Below are 27348 nucleotides of genomic sequence, written 5' to 3'. Positions count from 1 at the left end.
TTTACGATGGGAAAATGTTTTATTCTGTTTCTTTAAGTTCCCCAGGAAGAATGATAAATGTTTTTTTTATAAAATATTTGTTAATACTTTTAGCTATTTTATATCCATGAATGTAAGTTTATTAATAAAACACCATATTTCTGCCTTTTTATAAGGATATGAATTGTACATACAATCAATTTCAGACTCAACCAACAAAAAGCCTCTCAGAACAATATTTATATGTTGATTTTTTTCGCCTACTCATATCATCATTTTTTTACTCCTGGTTCTGTATGTTCATGTTCTGTTCTTTTGTAAACTTCATCTGTTTGTATGTTGTATACTCATTGTGTTTCAATAAAGTTCGATTTAAAAAAAGGTACGTTCTAAACGAAGCTTCAGACGTCACTGACCACGTGACTCTGGCCAAACGAATCAAGCCTCGACACGGTGCTTCTGAAGCAGCGCGTTGATCTTTCTGACACACGCACCGGAGCGTCAGCTTCAAGCGGACCATCACTACGTCTCACATCTAAAGGTGTCAAGGTAACTTTGAACTGAGTTCAGTCAATCTGGAGTTTTTCCAAGTTTTCTGTTGCTCTCTGTGAGAGAAGAGCGTTAAAGGCGGGGCTCTCCAGAGTCCAGCAAAACAGGAAACCACAGCTGGGTGTGTGTAAGTGTGCAAACCAATAGAATGCATCGTGGTGGGGGGGGCATCACGGGCAAGAAAAAAATAAAATAATCGGTCGTACCCATGCTTCCCCGACGTCATGCCAGCGCATATTGGGAAATTCGTAGGCACCGATCGGTTTTCTATCAGCCATTTGCTGGGAGTAAGGGCGCCCTCCGTTTGCGAGGTGCGCCTGCTGCTGGCGGCACAGGGAGGAGAGGGCGGGGCGGCGGGGAGTCTCTGGCTGGCTGGAGCGGCATCTAATAACCAACTCGCAAAACAAAATAAAAACAACAAACAGATATTATGATACAGACTTATAATCTGCACCCATGTTTTTTCTACATTCTATAAAGTGAGCGCGAGAGCCCTCGGTGCGCCTGCGCGCTGCTGAAGTCAAAGTAAACTTTATTGTCATCTCCGCTACAGACAGTCCAGCATATAGAGAGACGAGACGACGAGGCTGCAGTTACAGCGGTGCAAGTAAACAAACAATAAATATAAGAAGAGTAAGAAAATAAATCTACACTTTAGGACTCGGGGTAAAGGATCAATAACAATTTAAATTTATAATTTACAGTTTGATGATTTAAAGTCTCACACAAGCCGTCAAAAGGGGCGGGGCCGGCTGCTTCCAAGTAGAGCACATTTCATTTATAATGATGTAAATCCAAGCCCATCATGGATTCACGATCTGAATCCTGGGTTGTGTGAAATCCCAGAAATCAACCTTAGACAAAGTGAATCTGTGAACTAAGGTGTAGGTCTGTTAGGCAGGGCTGTGCAGAGAGTTTTAAAGGGGCGGGTGCTCAAAGTTAAAAAGGGGCACATTGAACCAGGCTGAATAACAACAACACACTTTCATCAAGAATCTAATATGGGCAACAAGGCAAAGCAAACGTAGCCGATGCTTTACCTGATGGGTACAATGTTGCTGTTGAGGGGTTGCTGTGGATAGTGCTGGAGGGCAGGCAGGGCTGGACTGGGACAAAAAATCGGCCCGGGCATTTTGACTGGAGACCGGCCCACCAAAAATGTGACGTCATTCATGGATAAAATCGCAAAGGATTCTGGGAACTTTTGGCAAGCGGTACTAGCGCATGCAGGCTTTCAATTGAACTCAGTTACACAGCGATAAAAAGAAACACAAAAAATGGCAAGAAGCTGCTGTATTATTAACTGCAATAGCCGGTGTTGTGCCAAAAAGTGATTGTCTGCCAAAAACTGATTTCCGGTATTTGCAAAGAAACTGATTGCTCGTATTTAAATTGCTATAAATAACTTGTTGGGCTATAATATGTGAAACATATGTCAAATGCATCCCTCATGGATGACATAAAGTCATACTGAGCTACAAACAACATTAGTGTAACAAGGTAGAAGCCGCAATCAGTCTGTGGCAGTGACTTTTATATAACCTTTATTTATGCCGTAAAAAAAATCTAATTAACATTAAAAATGTATTTTGTAAGAAGTAGTTGGACAGCAGAAATGGCTCAAATATTACAATTATTTTTCCACTACTAATTAATTACCGTTGAGCTCAAAGGTTATATTAATACACGGTTAACGAATGTGTATTTATGACGACGATTTGTGAGACGAACAAAGGTAAGTTTACCTTTGTTCGTACAATGGTCTTTCGGTGCATTTCAAGGTCCTGTACCCATCCGTCGGTAAACTGTACCTGGGCTTGTTGCAGTGACCTGAAGTTACTAAACTTCATGAGTGTATGCACTCACTCCAAGAACCGTATAATTATAAATCTGAGCGTGGTGAAAGTTGGGCAGCACGCTAACGTCTTTTGTCCCTCTGTGTGCTCGTAAGGATCTGACCCTTTCACTCCTTTGATTTTTCCTCGTATCTTTTCTTTGTCTTTTCGTCGAGTCTGTCTTTGTACGGACCGGCATTGTTCTCCGTCGTTTTGTACATTCCTTTTTTGTGCAGCACAGAAAAAACAAGAAGGTATTGGAACCGGAGAATGAACGTTTTGCGGTGCTGCAATTGCAAATGCTTGTATTTGATGCGGTACTTGGATTGTTTTGCCAGGAGTTCCCGGCATGCAATGCGCAAAGTCACGTGGTCTGTCAATCGCTATAGGAAAAACCATAAAGCCTTTGCATGAAAACAACTGCTTTGATGTACACTGCCTTGTTGGTATATATGTATCAATCTGATAATGTTAAACCTACACCATTCTCCCTATTCAGGATTTTAAACAGTACATAGCGGAAACAAAAAGACTGCTTGGTAGAGTTAACCTCCTGAACTATCTACAACACATGGTAGAAACCTGAAATTAAGACCAAGAACACTAGAGGTGAGACATGATCATTAATTAATATTAAAATTAATAAATGACAGATTTAGGGATATTTTCATAAAGTATTTATTTACCAAAACAATAGAAAACAGCATGGTAGCACAATATATTTTGTTAACACAGCAACCTTTAAATATGAAAGGAGACAGAGAAAGAAAGGTGAGAAAGAAGAATAAGAATAACACTTAATTGAGTTTTTGATGGCATTTTACACACAGTACTAATACAGTATCTAGAAAATATGGGAAAATACTGGCATCATATACAGTACTTACTTCTGAAGAAATTATATGGGACCCTGAAAAACAGGACACAAGTGAAAGGACAAAGAACTGTGAATGGCAATTGATGGACTTGCTCAGATGATCACAGTACTGGCATCTTTATTCCAGAAAGGAATTAGAGAAATCATATACACTAGTACTTACGTTGATGAACTTAAAAAGTTGAATGGTCTCGAACCTCTTAAACAAACAATGTATGATCAGACCCTGACAAACAGGACAGAAAGGAATAAAGATTAGATGAATATTAAAATCTATAAAGGACAGATTATGATTGAATTGTATCACCAAAGACTATTCACTCATCAATAAAAGGTCACCTACAACACTTCCACAGCAGCAACACTGAACATATCTTAAGACATGGAAACCTTTATGAAGTGAAAGGACAGACAGTGAAGGTTGAGAAAGAATTGTACTTAATAGATTTTTTCAGACGATGACAGTACTGGTATGCTTACTCTAGAAAAATGGTTGAATCATATTCCATATAGTACTTACTTAAAATGAACACACTTCAGTCCTCCTAAAATGACTGACAGCATCTGAAATGAAACAATGACAGATTAAGACTGTAAGAATATATGTTTATAAATGCCTAATACTCCAATCTCATATTTATTCTGTCTATTAAGATGGACAAATTCTAAGCATTTACCAATCACTTGACTTGTTTGAAGTGAAGGTAGATACTAAACGTATTCATTTAGGCAATAACAATAAAGCTGAATCTAATATTAACAATAGATAATTAGGAATGTTTTGCTCATTTTTATTTCACCTCACCAGGTTACAAAAGGAGCTTTCTCAGCAGGTCACTCTTCTCAGCTACCCTGTCAATGACCATGTCAGAGTCCAATGACATGAGAATGTCCTTTTCAGTGGCCATCAGCATAAACATCTCCAGCTTGTTTGCAGACAGGCTGCTTCGGAGTCTGCTTTTAATGAACTTGAGTGTAGAGAATGTTCTTTCACAGGCAACCTGAGTGAGGGAGAGGGTCAGCAGGTACTTGTATGCCAGCCCAAGGAGACGATAGGCATCAGACAGCATGTTGAACCGCCTGAGTATTTGATAGCAGCACAGTGGGCAATTTTTGCAAGAACCACAGCTTTCGGTCACAATTTCACTTTCTTCGTCCCATTCTTCAGATCTGTCCTTTGCTGTTCTGGTCGTGTACTCATCTACATGTGATGTCTTAAGCCTTTCCCACTGTTCAGCAAAACGTTTCAGTTCTGACTGAAGGTTATTAACTGTAGCCCTGCTGTCAAATTTAAGTAGACAGGCGCTGAGGTTCTGAAATGCATTACTTGGAAGAGAAACTGTTCTGACCTGGCTAAACTTCCTGGGGTCCAACCATGCCAAATCGGCAAGAAGAGGGCCATGCATGACAAATCGTCTGTGGATTGCTTCAATAACTGTGTCCAGGATGATGTTGTGCACTTTCACCTCATATGATTTCTCAGCATTGATTTGCAACTCATCTTCAGGCATCTCTCCGGCCATGCCTTTTCTCTTTTTGGCTCTCTTTTTAGGTAGTTCAGCCTCCACTTCCATGTCTGTGTTGTTCTCCCTCTCCTCTAGTTTTTGATTTGTCTGTTTCACAAATGTGTCTGCAGCTGTCTTCACAGTTGGAAAGTCCCTGGCAATACTTTTGAGGCCATCTTGTGTGGCAGTCACCATATGATGGGCAGAGAGAATGTCCATCCCCTTTGACTGGAGGTACTTTGACAGAGGAGTTGTTTGCTCAAACACTCTAAGAAATATCTGTGCTGTTAACACAGTTTCATGCTTCAAGAGACACTCTTTAAAGCCTCGTGCTTTGGCACAAACAGCTGGCTTTTCTTTCTCCCTCTTTTCAATGGCTTCCATCGTCAGCACTACATCAACGAAGAGGCCATCATCTGGTTTTCCAAAATGTCCAAAGATTTTCTGGAGGGCATCGTGCTTGGCCCACCACCGTGTCTCACCTATTGGACTGAGGCGTCTGTGTCTTGTGTTTTCGGTTTGTTTCTCCCACAGATCAACCCTGTGATAGGACTCCTTGATGAACACAGCTATGTCATTAAGTAAATTAAAGAGTGATCCACTTTCAATGACACTTTGTGTTGTGTCAGCAATCACAAGATTAAGTATGTGTGCATAGCACCACACATGCACATGAGTTGGAGACTGGGCAGTCATAAGTGCTGAAAAGCCTTTGTACTGGCCCTGCATATTTGAAGCACCATCTGTTGCATTCCCAGTGCACATGGTCTTGTCTAGATTCAGATGCTCTAAAACTCCAGAAAGCAAGTTTACAAAGTACTGCCCCGTGGATGCTTCGCACCTCACTATGGAGACAAGCCTCTCCTGCACAGACTCAGTAACATACCTGATGATTACTGAACACTGATCATAACCTGTGATGTCTTGGGTTGTGTCTAGCTGAACAGAAAACATCCCAGCTTTCTGGACATCACTGGCGATGCTCTCTTGAAGGAGATGGCCAAGTGCATCAATCACTGAGTTGACAGTTGTTTTGGAGAGTAGGGTGATGAGAGATCCTCTACCTCTTGATCCACTGGTCTGATGCAACTTCTTGCTTTTTTCAATGCAGTCATTCAAATGTTCTCCAAGGCACATATCATACTTGCCTAATAACACAATCAGTTCCAGAAAGTTACCATGATCGATGGTGTTGTCACCTAAAGTGTATGCAGCCTCATTCTCCACATGCCTATAGCTGAGTCCCCTCTTCCCAAGTACTTTGATCACATCCACTATACGCTCTAAAACTTGCCGTCTCTTTTTCACTTGTGCTCTGTGAGCTGACAACTGACTGCCAGCAAACAAGCTCCTGATGTTGCCTTTTGAGCACCTTAAGAAAAAAGCTTCAGCACAGGTCTGGTGTGTGTTGCTCTTTTCATGCTCCTCTGTGCGCAGATGTATATGTCGCCAGTCACTCATGCCTGTTATAAATGTGCTGGTGTCAGTCAGCCTTGCAAATGCCAGACACACAAAGCAGAACAATAAATGGCGTTCTTTGCAATAAGTAAGCCACTTCCTGTTGGTGCCATCTTTACAGCTGAACACCCTCATCACAACTGCACTGCTACTGTTCTGCTGTGGGTGGTAATCTAAGAAGGCCTGTAATATGGCAGGTTCAGGGCGAGCAAAGTAATCGATGCCCTGGCTCTCACTCTCCTGCTCTTCTATCTCTCTCTCTTGCTCTTCCATCTCTCTCTCCTGCTCTTCCATCTCGCTCTCTTGCTCTTCCATCTCTCTCTCCTGCTCTTCCATCTCACTCTCCTGCTCTTCCATCTCTCTCTCTTGCTCTTCCATCTCTCTCTCTTGCTCTTCCATCTCTCTCTCTTGCTCTTCCATCTCTCTCTCTTGCTCTTCCATCTCTCTCTCTTGCTCTTCCATCTCTCTCTCTTGCTCTTCCATCTCTCTCTCCTGCTCTTCCATCTCTCTCTCTTGCTCCATCTCTCTCTGCTGCTCTTCTGTCTCCTCTGTCACAGACTTCTCCACTTTTGATGATAAATCAGCTGGTGCAACATGGATTGGCACAATTTGTTAAGATTTTGAGAAATTTGAGAAACTAACCTTAAGCATAAAATAAAATTTACTATCAGTAACTTCATAGCACCCGCCCAGCAGTATATAAACTCCGTCATGCTAGTTACGCTGTACGAGTTATTAACCTGTGCAGTTAATAAAAGGACAGGTAATGTTTGTCGCGCTGTTGCACACACAGCACGCTCGTTTGTTTCAGTTCGTCAGTAGCAACAAGACAGCTTACCAACGTGTACGTAATAAGCTAATACTCCTGTGTGCTACACACTACAGTGTGCGCTGTACACCTACTTACTGGTTGTGTCGCATCAGTCTGTGTCTCTGAGTTAACTTGTGTTTCTCCTACAGCTCCGGACCGCAACAAATGCGCGTGCTCTTTGTGAGCTCGTTCCCGGCTCGTAACCACCGCGTTCTGCTGTCAAGGGTGATCATTGGTTAAATGTGATCATGTGACTGATGCAAGCCAGATCCTTTTATTTAGCGAAACTGTGATTAATAGTTAAATATTATTGTTGAGGGGCACAGACAGGACTCCGCACACACACACACATAAAAAAAATAATAATAATATTTAAAAAAAAAAAGTTGCCTCAACAAAAGGGCACCTTGGGCACCCATCAGGAAAGGGGCGGGTGCTCAAGCCCCTCTAACCCCCCCCCCCCCCCCCCCCCCCCGCACGTGCCTGCTGTTAGGTTAATTGTGCTGATCCTCAGGTTGGGGGATTTGTGTTTGTACTGGAGCGCAAAATTCAATCCAATGGAAGATGGACAACAAAAGTTCAAAGCCATCAGGTGCTCAGGTTAGAAAAAAGAGAAAAGATGCAGGTAAGCAGACGTGTGATTGGATAATGGCAGGTCATCCTGAACCAGTCAGACTAAACTCCAAACAATACATTATGTTACAGATTTTAATATTAATTAGTCATTGTTACTTGTTGATTTGTCCTTTTCTCATTGTGTGACGAATTATGACGACTGTTTGGTAGCTGTTATTGTCTCTCTCTCTCTCTTCATGTGTGTTTCTCTGGTGAAACAATAGTTTTGTGTTAATGTTAGGGCTGCACGATTTTGCATAAAATGAGAATCACGATTTTTTGGCTTAGAATTGAGATCATGATTCTCTCATAACAATAAATAAACATAAAACAACAAATGTCTCACGTTTTGTTGTTGCAGCAAAATGTTGTCCTGCTTGAAATTCCGTCTCCACCGTTGCTCGACGCTGCGTGTACAGAGCAGGTAGTGCAACAATAGAAAAATAGTTGCTGGACGGCACTGTGTAGCGTTTGTCTAGGGTGTTGATCGTTTTCCTAAATCCCTCGTTTTGCACAGTGTTGATGGAGCCATATCTTTGGTCAGGTGATAAGTGATAGCCTCCGTAATGTCTTTGTGCCTGCGGGAGTTCGACGTGTATAGGGAAGCGCTGTATAAGGTTCCCGTTATTGATGTTTGGGTGGTTGACCGGGACGGATTTTCGCCTGTCACTTTCTCGTCATCCCTGACGTGCTCTCCGTGGTTTTTTCCTGCTAATTTTAGCATCACACGGCACAGCTTCTGTATCACGTGGTATAAGGCTCCGCCCTTGTCATTTGTTGAGCAGGAAGAGTGAGCGCTTGTTTTCATGCAGAGTACGTCCCGGATCAAAATGCGGTACATTTGATCTCTGTTGTTTTTGCCTGATGATTGGTTTGAGTCTTGACAATCCACATTGCTGGCGTTGCATCTTTCAATGCCAGCAATGGCAGGTATCAGTGCTCAAAGCTTTTGTGTTTGTTTCCAACAAGTTGCCCACCTCGGGAAACAAAAATGTGTTCTTTTACTTGTCAGATGAACATATGAGACACTTTGACTCTTCAGTGCAGTGTGGAGCCTAACAAAGATCTGTTTTGTGTCCCAGCTGATCAGCAGGAGGAGGAGAGTCTGACGGAGCAGCAGAGGAACATTTTCAGCTACTTGGACTCAGCTCAGCCACTACAGAGGAAACAATGAGCTCAACACAGAAGGTGACAGACAGAGCAGGACCATATGACCAAAGATATTTATCACCATATACATTTGAACATTTGCCATAACGATGTAGCTGACGATAGAATTGACACCAGACAAAATACTTTACAGCTGCACAACTTTATTAAAAACCCATCAATGTATTTTCACTGAAACAAGCAGCTGTTGTTTATGTGCATTAAAGTTATATAAAAATGTAACAGTGCAAATGCAAATTGCTCGCTGACAGTTTAACCAAAAGGCGTTTCCAGTGGAAACTGGCCGACACATCCTGAGCATAACCATGTATAATATCCACTAAACTTCAGAAGAGGTTATACAGTCGTGGCCAAAAGGTTTGAGAATTGCATAAATATTGGAACCTGGAGAAGTTGCTGCTTAAGTTTTTATAATAGCATTTTGCCTGCACTCCAGAATGTTATGAGGAGTGATCAGATGAACTGCATCGTCCTTCTTTGCCATGAAAACGAACTTAATCCCCAAAAAGCCTTACCACTGCATTTCATTGCTGTCATCAAAGGACCTGCTGAGACCATTTCAGTGATCGTCTTCTTAACTCAGGTGAGAATGTTGGCGAGCACGAGGCTGGAGATCATCATGGCTGTATCCCGATTCAGGTTCTGCAGCTTTAAAGTCCTCAAGGGCCGCGTACTCAAAGACCGCTAAGGCCGAAGTGCGAGGCTCGTAGGCTCGTGAAATGGGACGTCTAGCCTCCGTCGCGCTGCCCAGGTTGCCTAGCAACCATGATACTAACAGCTGGAAACGTTTCATACAGCTTTGTTTGACAGAAATGAAGGAGAACATATTTAGTTCATTTGTTTCTACATGAGCTCTGTGTGATTTGATGAGTATCTGAGGCTGAGACCACAGGACTGTGAAACATGATTGTTGGGCTTCATTTCTGTGCTGAACAGTCGTTTAAGATTAGCTGTAAATAACAATTAGCTGATGTTGTTCATGAGACTAAAGTCATCTCACTGTGGTAATGTAAATATGATATGGCCAATATTATAGTTATTATATTAATCACTTCACTCCCAGACAAGTATCTGTGACAGTGTGTATACAGATGTGTCATATATAAGAGACAAATATTGTTCATTTAATATGTTGGTACTAAATTTGGCTCAGTGCTTACATATATGTGTAAAAAGCAAATGTAGGAGCTGTGATAACTGTGTCTGATAGAATGAAGAGTAGACTGATATATGAAATATTCCTTTATTGGGTGAGAAAATCAGACCATGTCATAACTGCTGTAAGTCACACAGAATAGATATCAGAGCCTTAAACAGGCTGACTTCTGCTAAATGGGTCAAACTGGGCAGAAAGTCTACAAACACATAACATCCTTATAGAATATGATGTAACACTATAGATCAACTTAGCTCAGAATATATAAAGCATATAAACAGTTACAGCAATATGATGCAACAAACACAGCAGCTACTGATCCAAAATACTCAAAGCTTCATAGAACTGAAACCAACATTTATTTTTAGCTCCATTCTGCTGCTGATACAGACTTTAGGTTTCTGAACATTAAACTTGTTGCTGCCTTTCATAGTGTGTAACTTGAAGGCCCTGAGTACTTTCTCCCACACTGAAAACACTGGGATGATCACATTATTTGAACATTACCTAATAAGACTGATTCAGCACAGACAGTTATGTTAAACTTTCCTAGCCGTCCTTCACAAACAGGGAACAGTCTGTCTATTCTCTCCATCTGTCAGCTGCTGCTGGCTCTTCCTCCTCCTCTTCCTCACACACTGCTGAGTTTGTCCTGGTGGATCATCAGGGCTGCAAAGCCTCACAGATGATGTGCAGCAGTGGGTCCCTCAGTCTGTCCTCACTCTGGACACTTGCAGTCGTCACACATGGAAATCAAATGTGTGATAAGCTGCAGGATTCAAACACAAGTGTAACTAATAAACACATGTTCATACTTTTATTCCACAATCAGAGAGAAAGAAACAGAGAGAGAGTGCAGGACAGACAGACAGGTGACAGTCTCAGGTGTACACACTGCTACACAACAGCAGCAGAGAAGCAGGATTTAGTGTTTGTGTTATTACGAGTGTAAACAAGAAGAGTTCCAGATGGTGCAGTGGACACATGTGTGACTGCTGTGATTAAAGCATCTTTCTTTCAGCTTAACGAGTGAACCGTCAGCTCGTTCAAACACACGTTAAAGTGCGTTTGGCTCGACACCACCGAACAGAGGCAGCAATATAACACAGCTAACATTAACAGTGCAGTGGATCCTGCTTGTGCCGTGATGTTCAGGACTGCAAACCGAGCAGCATCACTGACTTTCAGCTTGTTGTGTTTGTGGATATATGACTGACTTTAATTATCCACAAAATCATCACATTCTCTGTCAGATTAAGGTCGACTATTGAACGGCGTATATTTTAAAGGCTTTAAAACCAAGTTAACGCTGAAAGTACAAACATCACTAATGTCACATAACTCTGCCGACAAGGCATAGCTATGGCTATGAAATGCTCTTTGTGTATCACTTCTTCATTATGAAAGATGTCATTAATGCACTAGTAATGTCTCATCTGGAGTATTGTTCAATCATTTGGTCAGCAGCTAATAAGACAGATCTTAACAGACTTCAGTTAGTCCAGAATAAGGCGTCCAGATTAGTGTGAAGATGTTCATACTATACTAATATTGATAAAATGCATAATAACCTTTCTTGGCTTCCTGTACAGGCTAAAATATTCTATGGCTTACTTGTAGTTCTAAAGAAAGCAATTCTGTTAAACACACCACATTTATTCTGCTCAGCTGCAGTATCCAGATGAAATACATCATCATATTACACAGTTTTCAACAAGCTGCAATTTAGTAAATGCTCGAGTTAAAAGTAACGTTTTGTAAAACTGTTACATTTAGAGCAACTTTTAAGTGGAATAAGTTGCCTTAAAAAATTAGAGAATTATTCAAAACTTCAATGAAGACTTAAAAGCCGATTTACAGAGCTTTTAGTTGTTGTAAATATTGTAAGACATGATTTGTTTTTGAAATTTGTGTAATGTGCCTCAATGTTATTGATATTATTATTATTATTATTGATTGCTTATATTTGAACAATTGTGAAACCTCACTGTGGATGTAAGAGTGAAATTATGTGGATATCTTGAATCCACTTTATTGTGTAATATTTTATGTGAGTATTTGACGGAAGACGAGCAACATCTGTTGTGGAAGCTAACGGGGTTCCTTTAGAATAAACAAACATAGGATTTATTATCACTGAATAATTCTGTATAAATCTATACAAATTATAGAAATATGTAATAGGAAACAACAAAATAATCTAAATTATAAAATAATGTGTGTGTGTGTGTGTGTGTGTGTGTGTGTGTGTGTGTGTGTGTGTGTGTGTGTGTGTGTGTGTGTGTGCATGATTTTAGTGTTTGAACAGTCATGAATTATCTTTAACAGCAGGTTGGATGTAATGTGTTAGAACTACCAGCAGGTGGGGATAAGAGACCTTTAAGGTGTTTGGTGCCACGCTCCACCTTCAGGTTTAAAACTAGTGTTAATGGAGTTTGAAGGTTGAGTTTGTTCCACGACTGCATTTCACTCACTGCCTCTGTTTGTATCTCTGTCACTGCAGGACCAACATGGAGCCAGAAGTCAGCGCTCTCAGGAGGCCGACAAACCTCACAGAAGAAAGGGAGAGAAAAAACACACCTGTGACGAGTGTGGGAAGGGTTTTACTGTGAGGGCTTCACTAAAACAGCATCAGGTCATCCACACTGGAGAGAGACCGTTCAGCTGTGACGAGTGTGGGAAGGGTTTTACTGAGAAGGCTAAACTAAAACGGCATCAGGTCATCCACACTGGAGAGAGACCGTTCAGCTGTGACTTGTGTGGAAAGTCTTTTTCCAGGAAGGGTCACCTAAAAACACACCAACTCATCCACAGTGGAGTTAAAGCGTACAGCTGTGATCAGTGTGGCAGAGCTTTTACTCAAAGTAGGAACTTACAGAATCATCTAGTTACCCACTCTGGAATTAAGCCATACAGCTGTGACGAGTGTGGGATGGGTTTTACTGTGAGGGCTTCACTAAAACAGCATCAGGTCATCCACACTGGAGAGAGACCGTTCAGCTGTGACTTTTGTGGGAAGTCTTTTTCCTTGAAGGGTTCCCTAAAACAACACCAACTCATCCACAGTGGAGTTAAAGCGTACAGCTGTGATCAGTGTGGCAGAGCTTTTACTCACAGTAGCAACTTACAGAAGCATCTAGTTACCCACTCTGGAATTAAGCCATACAGCTGTGACGAGTGTGGGAAGGGTTTTACTGTGAGGGCTAAACTAAAACAGCATCAGGTCATCCACACTGGAGAGAGACCGTTCAGCTGTGACTTGTGTGGAAAGTCTTTTTCCTTGAAGGATTCCCTAAAAAAACACCAACTCATCCACAGTGGAGTTAAAGCATACAGCTGTGGTCAGTGTGGCAGAGCTTTTACTCACAGTAGCAGCTTACAGAGTCATCTAGTTACCCACTCTGGAATTAAGCCATACAGCTGTGACGAGTGTGGGATGGAGTTTACTCTGAAGGCATCACTAAAACAGCATCAGGTCATCCACACTGGAGAGAGACCGTTCAGCTGTGACTTGTGTGGAAAGTCTTTTTCCTTCAAGCGTTCCCTAAAACAACACCAACTCATCCACAGTGGAGTTAAAGCGTACAGCTGTGATCAGTGTGGCAGAGCTTTTACTCACAGTAGCAGCTTACAGAGGCATCTAGTTACCCACTCTGGAATTAAGGCATACAGCTGTGACATCTGTGGAAAAACTTTCAGCCAGAGAGGGTACCGAAATACACACCTACGCATTCATACCAGACATGATGTGTACTGCTGTGAACAGTGTGGCAAACAGTTTACAAGAGACGCACACTTACAACAACACATGTTTACCCACACTGAGGAGAGACCTTATCAATGTGACCTGTGTGAGAAGACTTTTAAATCTCCACAGCACCTGAGACGACACCAACAGATCCACACCAGAAAGAGACTCTACAAGTGCAGCTACTGTGAGGTATGTATTTATATTGTTATCTTGTCATTTTAGCCTGACTGTTTGGAACAACTCTGCTCATTAAACTGTGTTAGCATGTTAGCAATTCTACTGCCTGGAAAAGCAGCTCTGAGTGATTATTCAGATTTTCCTTTCAGTTATGATTTTAGTATTACTGTAGTATTATGGTGGTAGTATTGTAGTTATTGCAGCCCAGTAAACTGAGTGTGTTAACTGAAACAGTCAAATGTAGTTGGACGTCTGCAGAGATGCTCTTTATTTCAGGCGACGTTCAGGATACAAATGTTGAAGGACTGACTTACACTGTCTTTGTGTCTTTGTTTAGAAGCAGAGCGACACAGATGGATCCAGTTCTCAACCCTGTCATCACTGTGGTGGTGGGAAAGACTTTCATTGTGACCTCTGTGGAAAAACTTTCAGTCGGCAAAAGACCCTAAAAGTACATCAACGTAGACACACTGGAGACAAACTGAAATACTGCAAAGAATGTGGGAGAAGCTTCACCACAACAAGTGAGTTAAAACAACATGAACTGATTCACAGTGGGGTTAAAAAGCACCTCTGTGATCAGTGTGGGTCATCATTCACCACTGCAGGTCAGCTTAAATCACACAAACGAGTCCACACAGGAGAGAAACCACACAAGTGCAGACACTGTGAGAGAAGCTTCTCACGGTCACATAGTCGTAACATTCATGAACGTGGACACATGGAAGGAAACTACAGCTGTGACCAGTGTGACAAGAGCTTCAGGAATCTCAGATCATACTCTGCACACAAACGATCCCACGTTACTAATAAACTGTTTCACTGTTACCAATGTGCCCAAACATTCACCTCATTGTCTGCTCTGTGCAAACATCAGCGCGATCACTCAGGGCTGAAATCACTCCCATCACTGGATCACAGTGAATCTGAAGACACAGAAAGATCCTCTGGTTTCTGTGTCAGACTCAAAAAGCTTGAGATCAGGCTCCACAGAGTTCAGATAGAATCATTTAAACTTGTGTTGAACTGAACTGGTTGCTGGGCTGAACTTCTACATAATACAGATCTACATGGGATCTTCTTTTCTGTTGTTTTACTGAGTCAGTTTTGTCCTTTTTTCTCTGTCCTGGTTTTGCTCGTCTGTAAATGATTGAAACTCAGTCAAATAGTTCATTGTTCTCCAGCAAAACGTTTTGGAAACTCATGTTTAACCTTTAAAACTCTGACATGTTTTAGCACACAAGGCTTCATCGGGGAGTTCACTCATGATTGGACCATGAGAACAAAGGTTTTTAGTTCTTTCAAAGAGAGTCTTGGAGATGTTTGATGTTTCTGTTTTTCTGAAACCACCTGAAAGAAAAACTATTTTTCTTGCTTTATGTAGTGTGGAAGTTTTTAATGTTTCTTCATCTGTGATGTTCTTGAATGTGTTCACGTGAAGATGGTATAAATAAACTGTCCTTTCAGCTTTAGCTCCTAATTTATTCATTATTTATGGATGTAGCACAGCAGCCGTCTCTTGATTAACACATGGAGGGCTCGGGATCTGATGGTGTCGTCTCCCTAATTTGCCCACTCAGTAAATCTCACTCATGGCCAAGAAATTGAAATAAACCTTGTTTCCCTGCTGGATAGTGATCCACTGTAACTCTGCTCCTCCTTCCTGTTTAGGATTTCTGTGGCTGAAGTAAAATTCCCTCCATCCATCACTTATCCCAGCTAACCCAAAGTGAAATAAAGTTTTGCTGGTCTTAAAAAAGCATTACAATAATGGGCATTACCAATGCAAACTGAATGATACAGAAGATGAAAGAAGAGACTTTGATCAGTTAATAAAGCTCATGATCTGGATTCATTGTGGCTGCTACACAGATACTTCTGGGTCACTTCTCTCAGTTAGGAACCTTCCTCACCAAACTGACTGTTGGACCACACCCCTGGTTTCATGAGAAATTGTTTCAGCCATGATTTCTCTTCCTGTATTTCAGAGTAAAGACTGAAGTGACAAATGGAAGCATGTTTAAAAAACACAATGTGAGAGAGACGTTGAGGTCCTTAGAAGTTACCCTGGGTTTTTCTGTCACCCTGCTAGATGTTACACACCTTGTTATTGGACTGATTTCTACTGCTGGACTACTCCTGCGGAGAGTAACAATACTCTTACTAATTAGCTCCCTTTCACACCTTTGGGGATATTTATTTTTGTGTTTGCAGCGCTGTGAGCCAGAACAGCGAGAGAAAAATCTGCAACAGCGACGAGCCGAATGCTTACGTGAATCGCAGCAGCTGCACATGTGCTACGCTGAATTAGAGGATATCTTTGCTCTGGATTTCTATTTCTACTTTTTCATTTCTATATGATTCTTCTTGCATCTAAACAAAGATGATTCAATTTGCTAAATGTTGATGGCTCTTCGTGCTCAGGTGTAAATGAGACGTAATATTTGCTCTTGGTTTGGTTCTCCTGTACAGAACCTTGCAGTACAACAGAAACCTAAAAACATTATTTGTAGTTGTTATTCTTAGTTGTTCTGCTGCCTAAATACCACAGGGTCTGATTATGAAGTTATTGAGCTGCACATACTTTACGACCTGCTTAAGTTCGAGGTCACAGCGTATGTAGAGCAGCTGGAACATAATGAAGTCTACAAGGTTAAAGTTTTCTCTTCAGTTATTGTTCTTTCTGCTGCTTGGTTTGATGGATCTGAGAGCTTTTGTTTTTATTATTGTTATTATAATTATCATTAATATTTTACTCTCTAGAAGCTTTAAAATAGTGTTTGTGTTTGAAAAAATTGATTTAAGAATTGAACAGAAACATCTGTCCTTCTGAAAATCGCCCAAAGGCACGGAGACAAAGTCAAAGGATGCAACCTGTAACTTTCTCTTCCTTCATGTCAGGACCATCATCCATGATTTATATAAAATGCATATAGCAACAGTAGCACTTTAGTTTGGACTTTATGATTTCTGTAACTGGAAAATATTATTTTGTTTAAAGACAGAAGAGACCGCATAGTTGCAACATCAAAGGGAAATATTAATTAATTAGCATCAAGTATATTTGTTGCTTAAGCGTTTGCACTATAACTTAAGTAGGATTATAACTTTTAAGGAAGGAAAGATTTCAGATATTCAGTTCACTGTTTCAGTTATTTTATATGAAATTAAAACATTTACGTTGGTCAAACATGATGCTCTAAATCAAATAAAAGTTTGAAAATAAATGATGTATTTTTAAATGCTGCAACAAATGTTCACAAAAAGTAACTATAATTAAAACCAGTTAAACAAAATCAAATGTTTGAATCATGCTTAACCAAATGCCAGGCTGGAGAGCTGAACCTAAAGTATACGTAGAAAGATTTCAACATGTGAGCAGTTTTTAATGTTTTTATCACATATAAATGTCACAGCAGTGGGTCCTGGCCCAATGCTTTGTGTTTTTGGTTTTCTTTGACTCTTGTTTTTCTTGGTTTTTGTTCTTCTTATTTATCAGGCTCTCAGTAATCTTAGTTCTCCCTCCCTCAGTGTTCATTTCAGCCTGTGTTTAGTTTCTGTTCCCGTGTCCCACGTTTCATCGTTTCATGTCGAGTCAGCCCTGTCTCTCTGTTTCCTGTGTCTCCCCAGTCAGCCCCGCCTCCCTCGGGCACTCATGTGTGATACAGAGTAATAAACCTGACTACATTTGCTACACTCTCTTTATTACCTGTTACTTTAAAATTCATACACTAATTATGTCTGCCCATCTCTCTAATGTGAAGGTCAAAGGTCAACATCCCAGTGACATAAGAATAATCCCAAAGGGGCAAAGGCAGCGGTTAATTTAGCACATTTAGCATTAAGGGTACAGCAAGGATATACTTTTACTTATTGTGGCAGGGGTGTGGTCTCTGGCCTGCTGCAGTGGAGGCTGGTGGCGGGACGTTGGACGGCACAGGTGAGGGTGATGGAGCTCATGACTCTCCCCTTTATAGTGACGGAGGAGACTGGCGTGGGGGAAGCGTGTAGTGGAGGAAGCCGAGGAGAGAGCTGGTTTCTGGCTACAAAGACGGCGTCAAACCAGAAAAGATTGCTTGTGGTCAAATGTCAAAGGAGCTTGCAAAGAAAAGCGTCTGGACTTCTTTAAGTTACTTGAAGACGTTTCACCTCTCATCCGAGAAGCTTCTTCAGTTCTAAGGTCAAATGGTGGAGAGTCCCAGATATAAACCTAGTGGGAGTTTCCCCCCACAGAGGGACAAAAGGACCCCCTGATGATCCTCTAATCGCCTGAGCCAAGGTGTGAAACTGGGTGTGGGCCCCAATCAGCCAGAGTTTCGGGTGTGTTCATTGTGAAACCTGGCCCCACCTTATCATGCGAATTCCTGAGATCAGATGGCCCAGGATGTGAGTGGGCGTTAAGGCGTCTGGGAAGGATCTCAAAACTGGATTATAGATGGCAGAGAGTTGGTGTCGTAAACCCCGCCTCTGTTCAAAGATGGTCGCTCACAGTGGACATAGATGCTTCTTTCACTCCTCTTTCAAACCATCTGTCCTCTCTGTCCAAAATGTGAACATTGGCATCCTCGAAAGAGTGACCTTTGACCTTAAGATGCAGATGGACTGCTGAGTCTTGTCCTGTGGAGGTGGCTCTTCTGTGTTGTGCCATGCGCTTGTGAAGTGGCTGTTTGGTCTCTCCAATGTAGAGGTCTGGGCATTCCTCGCTGCACTGTACAGCACACACCACATTGTTAAGTCTGTGTTTTGGCGTTTTGTCTTTCGGGTGAACCAGTTTTTGTCTGAGCGTGTTGCTGGGTCTGAAATACACCGGGATGTCATGCTTGGAGAAAACTCTCCTGAGTTTTTCTGATACACCGGCTACATAGGGGATGACAATGTTGTTGCGTCTGTCCTTCTTATCCTCCCTCGCTGGTGTCTGATCTTCTTTTCTGTGCCTCTTTTCTGACTTTAAATTCGGCAAATAGGCTCCTTTGACTATGATGACCTGGATGACTGAGAACCTTCACAGACACTTGTGGTCAAATAATGTGTCAATCACCTGTGAATCAAACTGTGTGTGGCTCAGTTCATGTCACAGTGTTGTTTAGTATATCTTCACTTGTCTCACTCTCCTTCTGTTCTGTCCATCAGGACGATCCTCAGCGCTTACAAAGATCCTCCATCGATGTTGTAACTGGTGGCATGATGACATTGTATATAATTTGGATTATTTCTTTATCTTGTCAAGATCCATGTCATGATTTTAAATTGTTTAAGCTGTACATTACTGTTTGTTTTTTGTAGTCAACGTTTTGGTGCTTTGTGCTTTTATTTTGAAAGTCAAGTTCGCTTACAAGTTGCGCTAGTTTCCTTTTTGGGTAGAACGAAGAAAACACCAGCGCTGTTTTCTTCGTTCACCAGCGCTCGCTACACCTCCATCTACCAGAAGGTGAGTGTACTCCTTTGTGCTCAGATTAACATTTTACTTCTTAAAATACATTTTCATATATGAGCTTTCTATTATTTCATGGCCATTTAATCAATATTAAAATTACAAGCATATCAACAAAGGTGAAGCTGGTTTTTTCCACTTGCTGTCACACAGTCATGGAGGAATACAATAAATACATAATCAGTCATAGATCCTGAACAATGACATTAAAAGAAAGTCTGTGGCTCTAAAAACTAAACAGTATAAAGGCATGCTCCAAGCTGCTGTTTCTCTCCTACTCCTCTAGGTTTTCCACTGTTGGCCATCCAGCGATGCTGGAGGGCTACCTGGCCAATGCTGGCCTACACAAAGAGGTCCCGGCTCGGAGGAGCTGAAGAAGATCCTTGCCTTCCTCGTCAGTTTCCTCTTCAGTTCCTATCCCAACAAAACCTTCTTGCACCTATTAGCTCCAAAGAGGCTATGGTGCCCGTGGAGGTCTGGACCTGAGGCCTGTGCTCATCACGTGGATAGAAAACACTCTGACACCATTCTGGAGGTCTGATGGGACTCTGACCAAAACACAGATGAAATAAAACTTGTGGCTGGAGCTTTTAAAATTACTTTTTCACCTCATAGATTAATGCTCATGATTGCATGTTAGCCAGACAGCATCTCCCCAAGGTGAAACTCTCAGGAGACATTTACTCTTAAACTGTAATCTGGTTGAGACTACTTGAGGAGATCTTAGTAGCGAGTATGTGGATTTAGTCTCTTCACCAACAGCAGACAGACCCATGCCAAGAAAGCAGACATGTTCTCAAAGAAAGCCGAGAGCAGAGATTGGAAAAAGCTCAAAAGAAAAAGCTGCAGCTTCAGACGACTATCTGCCTGTAAGGCTGAAAAAGTCCAGTTACGCTCTATTTTGGAAAAGCTCCCAGTTTTGGTAACCTGGACTTTTATTTCCCCTCTTCTGCTACAGATGTTGACTGTGACCTCAGAGGCCAACTGGACCACACAGCTGCAGCAGGAGTGAGGGAGAGGAGTCTTCATCCAGCTTCAAAGAAAACATCCAGGTAAAGTGACGTGGATCAGCGGATAAAGCCGTCTCCACTTTCAAAGGAGATCCTCTGAGAGAGAGACTCTCTGAGCCGTTTTAGCCTCAAATTATAGGACTTTATAGTACAGCAACACTTTTAAAGGACAAAAATAACATAAACTGTGACTGTAATACAAACAAAGTATTGCATGTGTTTTTAAAAGTGTTCCTCCGATGGGCAGGATATCACTATTAGACTGTCCCACCAGCCAACTTCAACAAGAGAGCACAGCAGCATTCAGTGATCAGCACAGATGTTCCTCTAACACTCAGCATCTGATCCCTGTTGGTCTGTGTGCTTCTGCTTTTGCTCAGTTAGAAACCCTGCAGCAACCCGACCCAAAACTGTGTCTTCTTGTTGGCCTCAACGTTGAAGTGTCAAACGTCCAACATCTGGAAAGGAAACCACGCCAGTGTACTGTGATGTTTCACCAACATGTGGCAGACGCTGGTCCTGCCTTTCATGCTGACATCAGCAGAGAGCCCCGCCTACCTCAAAGCCTCCCCTGTCATGTATTGATCAGGATGATTATGAAGATGAGCGAGTGCAAATAAGACTGTAAAAGTCCACGAGCAGAATGTTTGGATGCTTTCTAATGATTCATGAATATCATGAGAGTGTTTGTGTGTTTTGTCTTTTCTTTGCTGACGTTTCTTACTAACAAAGACAATTTACGCTCTGTGTGTGTTTTCATCCTTACCAGCCGCACTCTAACTGCAATGAAGGAAACAAACTGTAGAAATGGTCGACTCAGTGACTTCATAAAATATTGAAGTGGTTCAGGTAGAGCCAGTTTTTAAATGACCATGAACACTGAGCGTATTGTATCTGTACAGCATGTTTTTCTATTAGACAGATTTGTAACAGAGGCCTTGCTCTCAGTAAGTTTGAAATCCTTTTCTGATTTATTTTGTAATCTCTGATCTTTGTGTATCCTGCTCAGTTTGCATGCTGCCTGTAGGAGTTTCTGTCTTTGTATTTGAAGAGAATTCATTGAATATACTCAGCTGCTTCCCTTTGGTGCCTCACACATCACTGAAGTTTTTCAGTGTCCAGTTATTTGTTTTTAATAGCTGTTTGAATTCTCTGTATGTTTGACCCTGTAGACTGTTTAATGGACTGCTCGTCTTCCTGTTTGTAACCACTGCCTGTTTAGGACTAAAGATTTGGATTTTTGACTTTAACACAGCCTCTGCGTGTCGTCCCTTTGTGTCCTCGTCCTCTGTGTCACAGATGTTTCCATGATAATAACACAGCTTTCCCACAGTGGCTTGCAGCAGCATTTATTCACAGCACATTTGAGAAAGGTTCAGATTAACTCGATGAGTTTATATTCAGAATGATTCTGACAGTGGGCCACTGTGAATTGTGATCTTTCATCAGGTCAATGTTTAAGTTCAGTATTTCAAAGCAGGAGCTATGAACAGTCATCATGTTGGCATTAGAATTATTATTATTAATCATTATTAATAATGTCGTTACTCATGTATAACTTTGATTAGTATACATGAATTTTATCAATAGTAAAAATAATTCAACATCTCTATTTAAATAGAGATGTTGACCCTGTCTCTACAGTAGCATCAGGGTAACATACATTATTGGTCCAAGCTGTCATAAATGGGGAGCCTGATCCTTTATTATGAAAACATGACGAGTATTTTTCTTGTCAGTTGGGAAGAAGTTGGTCTTTTTTTCCTTCTTTTTGCTCAGTTTGTCTTTTCTTTGATAATTGAAACTCTGATCAAACCTACTCATGTTCACAGCATGTAAAAGCAGCTGACAGTCCGTGGCATTGTTGTTTGTAGAGGTGCAGTGTAGTGGGAGCATAAATCAAAAGAAAACAGTAACATTTATGTAATAAAACATCTGAATGAAAATGAACAGGCCCTTTATGAACTTCAAAGGGATCTGAAAACAACACTTTTTAAAAGAGTATCTTGGGGTGTAGGTGGTCAAAATAGAAAACTGAGCTGAGACTCTAAGTTCAATCCATACATTCGTTTTTACTTAGGAGGAAGAAATGTCAGGCTGGTGCAGGCTGGTTAGGTGCATGTGGTTATCTTTACCTAAATGAGTTCACTTTGTGGCTGCCAGGTTGGGCAGAAGTACCTGTCCCCTGTTAGGCTTAGCAAGGTTCTCCAGGAGTTTCTCCATGGGTAGAGCTTCTAGCTCCTCCAGCACATCTGTGGCCGTGCAGGCTGCCACTTTCTTGGTTGCTCTTTTTACCTCACTGGTGGATGAGCTGCAATGGTCTCCATTTGTCCCATATGTGTTTACTTCTTCTTCTTCTTTTGCATATTAAACACATTATTCTGTTTCTATGTATTTGCTATGATTTGCTATTTGTTAAGTAACATTGCTTCACTCACTATGCCGGGTTTGTGTGTGGAAGCATTCAGTTGCTGGCAAATCAAACATTCTGCAAATGAAGCTGAATACTCAGTTACATGTTTCTTTACATCTTATTATGTTACAGATTAAGTCATTTGTTCTTACTTTGTTTGTCTTTCCAGTCTTCATGAGGGTCAGGTGTGGGGAAACGCCCGCCCGGCATTTCCTCATTTTAAAGTCCTGCTGATGCCACACATGACATCAGCAGGTCAAACCAAGTGGAGGGGTTTCTTTTTCCATAGAGATGCTTCCTTTTGTTTGTTTTAAGGTTTAAATGGATTTGTTGAATGTGTTTCTTTTCATCAATACTGCCATTTAGTTGTGTAAATGTGCATGTTAGAAGTGTGAAGAGGTTTTGTGTTTAGAAATGTATAGAAACCAATCATTTACTGACAGCATGTCTGATGGAAATAAGTGCAGATTATGTATGAAGTCTAACTGCACACAGTAACTGTGTTACAATAAGGACTTAACAGCGCCCTCTGCTGGAGTGTTTCAGTACTGCGTTAACTAGAATACACCACCTCCTCCTCACACCACCTGCTACAGCTCTACTCTTCTATGACTACAGTCATCCACAGCACTGATGTGAGGTCACATGGTTCATATGTAAGGAGCACAGCTGACCTCAGGTCAGTTTAATGACTGTGAGCAGCAGCTGTGTTATTGTCACTGTGACAGGGAGACACTCTCAGACACAGCGCTCATGTCAGCTTGTTCTCATGCAGGAGGATCAGGAGCTCCATGTTTGTCTTTCTGTTTGAATCATGATGTGTTTGTGCCATCAGAGTCTGTCATGAGTACTCAGGGTTTGACAGCAGCTCTTCTGGATGCTGACGAGGACTCCAACCTCATGTTTCACCTCTCTGAGCTTCTGATGTCTGTGAACACTCGTGTTTCTTCTCTGGGCTCATCTGGACAAAAACACCTTTCTGTGTTTGGCTGCAGCCTCATTCTGACTGACAGGAAGTGTGTTATCCATGAGCTGCACTTCTGTGAGGAAGTTTCCTGCTGTGTTTCCTGTCTGTGGACAAACACGAGTGTTCCAGCTGAGGACTTGGTTCCTTCCACCTGTCCATACAGGACATCACGCTGTCTGCAGCTCTGTAAATGCAGCTCCAGGTCCTTCCACGTGCTGCTCTGTATTTGTGCAGTTTGTAGTGTGTCCTGGGAAACGTAGCACACATGGTGTTCTTCTGCTGTTTCCTCCTTTCACTGAGTGTGAAACACTGACGCTGTGCTGTTGTTCACAGAGGGGAGCTGATTCTAGCTGCAGCTGGACTCTGTCATCTAACTGAATGTGTTGGTGCTGATCACGGGGCTCTGAGGGGGGAGCAGCAGGAGGACTCTGGATGCTGACGTCAGTGTATCTGTGGAAGCTCCCACAGCGTGTCTGTCATTCAATATTGTGCTGTATATTGTATCTATGCAAAGATGAACAGACTGTGTGTTCACTGGTCTCTGTGCTGCAGCTCTGATGTCATCATCACTCCCTCCTCCACCCTCAGCAGTCCCAGCATGCTGCTGTGGTGCACCCCACCCTCACTCTACACCTGAGCCACAGACCACACCCTCCACCTCAATATACACCACAGTTTTCTCTGCTGTGGAAATGAGATCAGGAGGAAATCATCATTATTATTATTTAATAAACGCTCACATTAATGTGGGCTTATTTGTTTCATATTAGAAACATTAGTTGAGTGTTTTTAGTATAAAATGGTCAAAGTCCCTCTTTTTGCTCCTCCCCTCACCTGTGGATGGATGCTGCTGTTACCGTGGTGACAGCTTGGATGTGTTTCAGTCCTGCCTGGTTATCACTGCAGGAATCTTTCACATTTATTACAGGTAATAACTCTGATTTTTCTGTGTATTATGAACCAAATGTATCCTGATACACACAGAGATGGATGAGCAGAGGTCACATGATGAAAGAACAAACATGGAGTCTTTGATTTATTTAGATATTTATTGATGAATGCAAACAAACCTGACACTGAACCATCGTCCAGCAGAACAAACCTGATCACATGACCTGCTGACCCAAACAGTGCAAAGCTCCATGGCAACAACAACAAACAGCCTCACATATGTTAACAGAGGCTGTTAGAAGCACAGAGTCTTTACAGTCTTCCTCCTGTTTGGACACAGATCTCTGCACATCTTCATCACAGTTACTCACGGACGTGCAGAGTGTGTGGATATCAAAGCTAAGTTTCCACCATGTTTGTAGTCTGTACTGGGACTCATGGAGCATCTCTCTATGAGCACTCAGTGCTTTAAACAGTGAGTCCCACTCTCAGAAAAATTATGGTTCTTAAATGGTTCTTCAGATGTCTTCATGGTTCTTTAAAGAACCATCATACGTCAAAGAACCTTTTTATTTTGTGGATGGTTCTTCAGCTATTACAAATGGTTCTTTAAAGAACAAAAGGTTCTTCATCCTTAGCAATCTAAGTTTGATGGTGTAAATGGCATAAATATTTATTCACTATAACGAGGCTGTTATGCTCCGGTCATTTGATGTTTCCAAGATAGATGTTCTTTTGTAATATAGTTAAATTTTCGTTGTATATTTCATTTATCCACCATCATACATACAAGCTAAGAAGAGGTCGTTATACTAACAAGAGGTATCAATGCTGGGCCAAAGTTCAGCACATGGTTAAAGTTTGTAATCCAGCCGGGGTCTAAATATCACTCAGCAGCCAGAGCTGAAGCAGGTAGCATCAACACATAAATCTACTCTACCCGGTGTAGAATAAGGAGGGGTACCCGCGTACAAAGTAAGAGATTTGGAGGCATTGGTTAAACAGCTTCCACCTATAACTGGAGGAGGAGCAAGGTGGTTGCGTGAATTACGCAGGCTAACAGAAGGAGAAGAGCTTGCTATTGGTGATTTTCGCGCCATTTCTGCGCGATGTATGCTCGGTGGTGGGCTAGCAGATGTAGAGGCCATAGCTCGCACAACTCGCTATGCAAATGATTTGCCTTATCCTGAAGTGCAATGTGCCTTGTCTGACGCAGTCCGTGACAAGTACCCAACCCCCAATACAGGTGCCATACCTAAAATAATTTGGGACCCCCAAAACACACCTAGAGAATTTTTAGAAAAAGCCAGAGATCAGTGGTTGTTAGAAACAGGTACTCATCCGGGTAGAGAAGGTGAACATCAAGCGTGGTTTCGTGCAGCGGTGCTGGCAGGGCTGCCAAACCAGGTCATAGAAGATCTACAGAAAAATCCAGATTTTGCCGTAGCAGATTCGGTGCAGTGGGAAAGACACGTCTCACATCGTTTACAGCTGGAGCAGGACAGTGCGAACAAGCAGAAAAAAGAGTTGGAGGAGGCACAAGCGTCTCTGCTCAAACTACAGTTGGCGGAGGCCAGAAACAAAGCCGGCGAGAAGAAGAAAGAGGAATAAGAAAAAACAGAAAAAATGATGATAGTTGCGACCCAGCCTGGTCCTGGGCCCGAATGGCCAGATAGTGGCCCGGGTCCCTACACTAATGACGGATGGCCCGCCAATGCACCAAGGCAGAACAAACCCACAGGGAATTGGGGAACCGGTGGATCGTACAGAGGGCGTGGTGGCTCAGCGGGGGGAGTACAAAGAGCTCGTAACACGGGGAATCTCAGCGGTGCGCCTTGGAATGTCTGTTGGAGGTGTGGAGCAGAGGGTCATTGGAGCAGAATTTGCCCAGAACCTCGTCAGAACTATCAAAGACGAAACTACCAATCCCAGGCACGCGGAGCTCCGAGAGCAAGAGATGGCTATAGGGGAGCATATCAGGCCCCAAATCCGAGTGCAGCACCAGCCGCGCAGTATCCAGTGGCTGACTGGGGGGAGGACCAGTACTGAAGGGACCCGGAGGGACCAAACAGCATGGGAATGGCAGATCCCATGCTGTCAATGATTGTAGAAGGGACAGAATTGCCCTTCTTAGTAGACACTGGAGCAACATATTCAACCTTGAGAGCAGCACCAGACAGTGCAACGTTGTCCTGCCACACAGTGAACGTGGTGGGTTTTTCCGGGATCCCGATCACTCTGCCAGTGACTGACCCAGCTTTGACAAAGCTGGGCAAGCAGACTTTGAAACACAACTATGTGGTGTCATCGCAAGCGCCAGTAAATCTCACGGGCAGGGACCTGCTCGTGAAGTTGGGCGCCACAATCACATGTTCAGCAGATGGATTATCTGTGACTCTGCCAGGAGGACAGCATTTTCCGTGCCTGGGAACAAATACAAAGACTCAATATTTGCTTCAAGACTGTGAAAGAAAAAGTCGACATCTACTGGGGGAGATTAGTGAAAGAGGATGTTCTGAGGCAATTTCAGCTGTGGAGACCCTGGATAATGAGCTTGGCAGTTTACTCCCCTCCGCGCGACCCTCACCACATCACCCTGTTTTATGATAAAGATAATGACGACACCTATCGTGAATTATTTCAGTCTGATCTTGAGGGTCAGACGTGGAATGTGCAGACACATGACATCTACATCGGACCAGAAGGTGTAGCCGCGGCTGTGAAATTAACTGATGAACAATTGCTTTGGTATA

The 27348-nt window shown here is 42.2% G+C and overlaps 2 protein-coding genes and 2 long non-coding RNA genes across 5 annotated transcripts in view; 2 read left to right on the top strand and 2 right to left on the bottom strand.

Annotated features, from left to right (window-relative positions):
* LOC146640628 (uncharacterized) overlaps positions 1 to 27348 on the bottom strand; it is an 89516-nt gene that overhangs the window by 24557 nt on the left and 37611 nt on the right. The window lies entirely within an intron of this gene.
* LOC146640631 (uncharacterized) lies at positions 425 to 15355 on the top strand. The gene is made up of 4 exons (XM_085399944.1): positions 425 to 528; positions 8712 to 8817; positions 12459 to 13895; positions 14221 to 15355. Exons 2-4 carry the CDS (start codon positions 8800 to 8802, stop codon positions 14911 to 14913), a joined length of 2148 nt encoding a protein of 715 aa, XP_085256070.1. The 5' UTR covers positions 425 to 528; positions 8712 to 8799; the 3' UTR covers positions 14914 to 15355.
* LOC146640632 (uncharacterized) lies at positions 3135 to 3884 on the bottom strand. Its single transcript, XR_014910013.1, has 3 exons — positions 3761 to 3884; positions 3404 to 3466; positions 3135 to 3273 (listed from the first exon to the last, which is right to left on the bottom strand). It is a non-coding gene; the product is annotated as an uncharacterized LOC146640632 (long non-coding RNA).
* Positions 17273 to 21574, top strand: LOC146640630 (uncharacterized). 2 transcript variants are annotated; one of them, XR_014909987.1, is made up of 3 exons: positions 19585 to 20183; positions 20273 to 20366; positions 20705 to 21574. It is a non-coding gene; the product is annotated as an uncharacterized LOC146640630 (long non-coding RNA). The 2 variants fall into 2 exon arrangements; XR_014909986.1 differs by having other exon boundaries at positions 17273 to 20366.

The sequence above is a fragment of the Rhamphochromis longiceps genome, unplaced genomic scaffold (genome assembly GCF_057381845.1).
Source record: "Rhamphochromis longiceps isolate RC_006_pf unplaced genomic scaffold, R_longiceps_female_GT1.1 unmapped_scaffold_4, whole genome shotgun sequence".
NCBI lineage: Eukaryota > Metazoa > Chordata > Actinopteri > Cichliformes > Cichlidae > Rhamphochromis > Rhamphochromis longiceps.
Note: the sequence above shows the minus strand (reverse complement) of the source record. Positions and strands in the feature narration are given on the sequence as shown.

What these genes read in the sequence shown, in the direction of transcription:
- LOC146640631 (XM_085399944.1), top strand. An exon ending in ACAAGTGCAGCTACTGTGAG is followed by an intron (nt 13,896 to 14,220) that starts GTATGTATTTAT and finishes GTCTTTGTTTAG; the next exon opens with AAGCAGAGCGACACAGATGG.